Genomic DNA, 6,730 nt, shown 5'->3' on the forward strand with positions numbered 1-6,730 from the left:
AGCTAGGAGTTGCATGCTGTCGTGACAGTAATGTTGCCTTACTACTTTAATTTATCTCTTTTTAGCATTTGGCAATTTTAACAGCTTGTAAGAGATCCTCTTGGTCAGACAAATGTCAAATAACTATCCAGTGCATTAGGTTTACATTCATCAGTCTGATTCTTCATTGATGACTATAAAGCTCAAAAACTGATTAAGGTCCTGAGGAAAATACAAATATATAATCAAAACCTTAAAGACATTCACTTGAGCACCAAATTCTTGGAGGTTCTCACACTGGCCAAGTGACACCCTATAGAAGTGTTTGCAGTTTCAGAATTTGGGCATTAGACATCTGCACCAAGGTCATATTTATTGAAACAGCCTACAGTTTTGGTGTATCAATATATGCAAATACTAACTCTAATATTAGCCGAGTAGTCTTCATCAAAAAACATTGATCAAGTGGTTGGTTCATGACGAGCTCCATTTTTTCCCGAGTCACCATAATATAAGTTACTCAGAACTTTAATTATATTCCTATCTGGCGTTTGGAGGTTCCACTGTCCTGATATCACCGACGATATTTGCCTTTCACCAAATAGCACACCAGAAGTTCAAGCCAAAATTTGTGATATCGCTCACTGTTGTGTCATCATATAAATCTGAAAGAAGAAACAGCCTGCACAGTGCAAGAAAGTTCAGACGAAAGATTCCAAACGTGTGGAAGTTCAATACTTTTGGATCCACTTGGATATAACATTAGACTAGATGATTAGCTTAATCATTAATGCACAAATTCTTGCTTATCAAACAACAAAACGACAAAGATTTCAAAACAGGACATTGCGACACACAATTATTGATGTAAACTTATTCAGAGGAGCAATCTGTTCTTTTCTTGGTAGAGTTACTTGTAAACAAAAAAGTAAAGTCAAACTTCTCTGAGAAGCGTTCTTAATAGTTCCCAACGGTTTGTGAAAAGGCAAGGATAGTACATTTGCCTCTCACCAAATAACACGATATCCTTCGTTTTCTTTCAGAAGAGTTGAAAGGAATTAACATATTAGTAGTAAGTAGTAGCTCTCAGAATCTTGATAAGTTCTTAGGGACAGAAAAAAGAAACATTAATATCATTTCCGGGATTAAGAATTCTCTTAAGAAATCATAAAATGTTCTAAAATTAAGGTCACCATATTGAGAGTTTTTCCTATTTCGTCGCTGGACTTGGTGATCGAACTGAATCCAATATAATAAACAGGCTCAGAAAGTAGATGACAGGTATGGTAAAACTGTGGAAATATTTCAGTCAAGGTACACAGCTTTTTGCCTCCATGCCTATTTTTCATGTGCGCGAGCACACTCTTTTTCTAGCTATTTACATGGCCACTAAAGCACAGTTCCTTATAAAGTAAAAAAGAGAGCTCTTCCTAATCTATGAGGAACACTTCCTTTTGAGATATCCTTTATTTTTCTAACGTAAGTTTCCATCTATATCAAGCAGTCACATTCATATATCTTTCAGCTTTTACCTATACATGCTTTACGAACAAAATTACACACACTTAAATAGCTACCTTTTGGGAACTATAGACATTTTTGTGATGCATATTTTCACTCAAAAACTAGCACACACAATAGAAGAAGAAGAAGAAAATGCTCTTATACCAACTGTACTGTGGCACCATATTTCTCTGCCTCCTCGTCTATAAACTGCAAGATAAATTTAAATCCTAAGATCAATTTTACAGTCTCTTAGTAAAGAGAAATCTATCACACTATTCATCATCCTCTCGTAATAAATAAATAAATAAAAAAGCCAAAGTAAGTTTAATGCTTGTCTTTTTGCTTCGTTAAGCTGACCTGTCCAGTGAGAGTATACAGCCTATTGTAAACCCCATTGTTTGCTATCCCGAGCACGGAAAATAGATGTCTGAGACTTTCACCGGGATTTTGGAGAGTGTACTCGATGTAATACAGCCCTGATAAGAGTGACAAATGACACACATCAGCAACCTTAAACTGAAATTACCTCAAAAAATCAGACGTCCTTAAATAATGTTCCAAGGTTTCAAGCAAAGGAAATGGGAAGTCACAACTGCTTCAGTGAGATAAGTTTCTGCAATTAAGCTAGACCTATTATTCTGAATGGATGGAGGATATACTCTCTTATCCATTGAAAAAAGAAAGTGTGCTCTCATTCATTTGATGCTTATCGTTATTAAGTTTTACTTTCAAAATGGTTTAGTTATACAATAAAAAAAGGTGGTGCTTCTTAGTGCAACATCTAATGTATCAACAAATTGGGGTCGGCTATATGGATCCTTACTGACCATGTTTCTCCATTTAAATTCAACCAACATTACACAAAATAAAATTAAGAATAAAATGTGCTAGAAATTTTCTATATTTTCAACTGGCATAAAAATCTCTAATAGTGAAAGTAAATGTACTAATATGACAAACATTTTCCTGACTAATTGGTACAACCTATATATAGATCTTTTTCTTCCATTTTGCCCTATCTTTCGCTAACTCTGTATGGATTTCAAGAAATTATAAGCACTTTGTGATTGCGTAGGCACTATAGTAAGCATCCATTTCATTGTTTTATAAACAAACCGTGATTGATTTATGAATAAAACCTCAGAATTACAGTTTGTGGTCCATACTATACTAGGGTTCTTAGCAGAAAGTTAATGGAAATAAATTGAGAGCCTAAGTTTTAAGCTCCAACAAAAGTTTAAGAAGCTCCAAATTTCAACTATGACCAAATCATTGTTATACCAAAAGTTATAGATCTATTCGCCCGAGCACTTTTCTGTATAATTACAACAGATTAAAAGGTGTCGTTCTCAATCAAATGTTAGTGAGTGTTTTAGATTGTGTCATATACCTTTAGAAGCTTTGCTATCGATGAGTTTTGCCTTCACTCCCGCCGGCCTTTGCCAGCTTCTGTCTAATCCACTAACCTGTTAAAAATCATCGAGGACTGAAGCAAGAAGCAAAAATAAAAGGACATGAGTGTTTTTCAAAGTAAAGATGAATTGAACCTCACCAGATTCTCTGCAAATTCATCAACTTTCCCGAAAGATTCCAATTTAGTGAAATCAGCACCAAGGCTTGTGATTACAATGCTGACTGAAGCAACAAGATGATCGAGTTTATATACAATAATAATGAGGCTCGAACAACCGACTCATCATAATGTCCAACTAATACCATTTGAGTTAGAAGCTTCTTGAGGATAGAAAGCTATGAGAGACCTTACTCCATCACCTTCTCCCGCGCCTACTTGCCAATCTACAAGTAATTCTTCAACTTGTTATCAACATTTCTTTCACCAACTATGAAATTTTTCAAGTTCTACATCTCAATATCTAAGCCAAAAAATCCTACTTTGTTCTCACATTTTACATGCCAATTCTCTAAGTTATTACAGAATTCAGGTATCAGAGATTAGAAAATGCTGAAATCATAATTATCCGTCTTCTGCATATGGATATATTGATGAAGAGCAACTAACGGTGTGTTTGGTAAGAAGGAAAATGTTTTCCTGGAAAATGCTTCCTTATAAAATAAGTGGTTTTCTTACTTATTTTCCAGTGTTCGGTTAGTAAGCAAAAAAGTGTTGTCCTTAAAACATTTATACTTAATCCAGGAAAACACTATAGAGGTGGGGGTGGGGGTGGGGAGTGGGGAGTCGGGGGTGACGGGGGTGGGGTGGCCAAGGGGTGGGGGTTAGGGGTAGTGGAGGGTAGGGAGGCTTATGGAACTTGTTTTCCCAATTCAAAGGGAAGTCATTTTTCTTATTTTCAGTAACTTGTTTTCCTAGAGAAAATCTTTTCCAAAATATTTTGACCAGCATGGGAAAATAGGAAAGCATTTTCCTCCTTACCAAACACACCCTAAATATATACTTGAATTCAAGAAGAAAAAATGGAACGTCAACCATACCACGAGGTATCGTTATCTTAAACTTGTTGACATCATCTGAATAAACACGAAAATCCTCCGCGACATCTGAAATAACATCACCCTTTTTAGCAAGTACACATTTTCAAGGATACTGGGCATATTCAAAGCAATAAAATCAAAGTGTACCGTTCTCTGCCAATGCAATTGAAGTAAAGGTGGACAGAGAAAATGCAACAGAGCCTGCTTGTAACAGGAGCTCTCTTCTCTTGGTTAAAGATTCTTCTTTAACTTGCACACTATCCAAATGTTTAAAATTCAGAATCAAATAAGGTAAACACATCAAGAAGTTAACAAATGTATTCTGACCATTGATCTAGCATATTGAAAATTGACAACGGTTCATGGTAACTGAGTAAAATAAAACACAAACAAGATAAAGATAAGGTTAGTTTCATGTATCATCACCAAATTTTACTCACTACCAACTATAAAGCCAGTAACATTAATGTGATCAAAAAGAGTTTTTTTTTTAACTTTACTGTTATAGCGGGTGAAATTTTGTGTTTTTATTGCTATAGTGGATAAAGTTGAGTTACTTTAATCGACAAAATACATTTGTGTTTGTACTGTTATAGCAGGTAGAAATTCAGTTAGTGAGTGAAGTTTGGTGATTAATGTTACTGACTTTATTCACTGTAACACTAAACAACTAAACTTTATCCGCTATATCAACAAAATCTATCCATCAAGTTGACCTTACTGGCAAAAACACTAGGTGGGAGGTACCATGTACCCCATGAAAGCAATCCAAGTGCGTGTAAACTGGCCTAGATACCACAGTTATAAAAATAAAAAAAGGATTGACTATTCTGCTATATTGCGTAAAGTTTAGTAACTTTATTGTTACAGTGTGTAAAGTAGTAGCAGGTAGGTACCAATGGAAGTCGAGTCGAGGTGTATGCAAGAGAGCCCGGGAACCATAGTTATCAAAAAGGCAAAATACATAATCAGGCCCTCAAATTTGGCCTCAGCTAGCGAGGAAGCCCTCCAACTTTAGGTGTGCACAAGTAGGCACCTTAACTTGTCTCCACTTTGTCAGTTGAACGCTCCAACATACAAAATGATCGTATAGACACCTCGAAAATTTATGTGCCACGTCAGCATTTGTGTATGTGCACACCCAAAGTTGGAGGACAAGTTTAAGGTCTGTTTATGTATTATTCCTTATTGTTACAACATGTAAAGCTCAATTGACCCGAAAAAAAATAAGAAAGAAAATGAAAGATTACCCTGTTCTTGAATCAGGTACAGTGTTCTTGCAGCAGAAGATATTTGGGTTTCCATTTTTCTTGAGACCTGAACAAGTGAAAGAAAGAAGAGAAAAAAAAAAACTAGTGGGAGTTAATGTAATGCTACTTTTCAAAGAAGATAAAGAATGATAATGCAAGTAAACATTGAACCTTTAAGAAGACTGCAAGTGTTTGAGGGGACACGTGGCAAATGGGAATGGTGAAGAAGAAAGGCTTGTTGCTGGTAATTCAAAGAAGGAGATGAACATGAAAGAGTCGCCATTTTTTTTTTCTGAAGGATTAGAGATTTTTCTATGTCCACCAAATCCAATTCTCAACCAACCAGTTTTCTGATATTCCTTAGAGAAACAGTTGGAAATTCCACTCTGGCAGCCTTTTTATTCCTTTTTCTTTTTTAAGGTTTTTTTAAAATTTTTTTATCAAAGTGAAAAATAGGTATGAAGCAGTTTATCAATGAAAAGATCTGCTACCATTTACTTTCCCAATTAAAAAGATGCATAATATGTGGTTACTCTTAATTTTTTTAATCTTTTAATGATGATTAATTAATATATATTCTTGCATCATTAAATCATAATAAATGGATATGATTTGACGCAAACACCACTTATTTGAATGATTCACTTTTAAGTTCTCGCCTCCGACCTAATGCCCAATTCTCCATAAATAGTTTGATCCGTATAAGAGTCAGAGGCGGACCCGGGATTTGAGCGCAACAGGAGCACCATTATCTTTAGAGCGCCAATTACTAGCGACAAATTAGTTAGGCGTGTGACTCTTAAAAAACTGATTGATTACAATAGCAAAGTACAAATTTTAATATTATCAAAGTATAATTAATTTGGTATTAATATAACAAAAGTACATCATCAACTCATACTTGAACTCGCTGCGTTTTATTTTTTGAAAATGGTCAATAGTAGCATCATTGCTTACAGTTGCAAATACTTCCTTCTCAAAGTAACAAACTAAACAATTATTTTTTTAAAAAATCACTAATAGTACTACGTAATTCATCTTAGGCTCATTATCATCCTTATATTATTAAAAAGAGGATAAATAACCAATAAACTTCTCCCAAATCCATTTGAAAAAAAAAAAACTGACTTTTCAAGACCTTAAGTTGATTGTACAAAATCCCAAATTTAAGAATGATAAGATTTTAGGGCTTAATATAAGATAATATAATTTTTAGTTAAATAAAATATATAAAGTTATTTATTCCTCAATCCCTAGTAATTAAATACTATTATATAGTTATATAATAAGTAATCTATATTAATCACTAAAAAAGAAGGGAAAGCTTTACCGTAAGAGAAATCCGATTGTTGGCTCGAATTCGATTGCCAGAGAAATTAATGAATATCGACAATAGATTCGCCTATGGGTGACGTTCCTAACTTAGTGATTTGTGAGAAACTTGATAATGGAATAATGGAAGAAGGGTTTGAGAATAGTGAGAGCCAAATGAGTTTTTTTTTTGCTTATTACGTTGGAAAAAAATGAGTGGGAAGTGGGAAAAG

General features: G+C 34.5%; 1 protein-coding gene across 1 annotated transcript; it reads right to left on the bottom strand.

Annotated features, from left to right (window-relative positions):
* Positions 1-100: 100 nt before the first annotated feature.
* LOC132039772 (psbP domain-containing protein 3, chloroplastic) lies at positions 101-5,552 on the bottom strand. The gene is made up of 10 exons (XM_059430292.1): positions 5,358-5,552; positions 5,187-5,253; positions 4,084-4,193; positions 3,937-4,002; positions 3,202-3,282; positions 3,038-3,120; positions 2,876-2,951; positions 1,843-1,961; positions 1,648-1,692; positions 101-661 (listed from the first exon to the last, which is right to left on the bottom strand). Exons 1-10 carry the CDS (start codon positions 5,467-5,469, stop codon positions 635-637), a joined length of 786 nt encoding a protein of 261 aa, XP_059286275.1. The 5' UTR covers positions 5,470-5,552; the 3' UTR covers positions 101-634.
* Between the last annotated feature and the right edge of the window lie 1,178 nt (positions 5,553-6,730).

This window comes from Lycium ferocissimum, chromosome 12 (genome assembly GCF_029784015.1).
Source record: "Lycium ferocissimum isolate CSIRO_LF1 chromosome 12, AGI_CSIRO_Lferr_CH_V1, whole genome shotgun sequence".
NCBI classification, from domain to species: Eukaryota; Viridiplantae; Streptophyta; class Magnoliopsida; order Solanales; family Solanaceae; genus Lycium; species Lycium ferocissimum.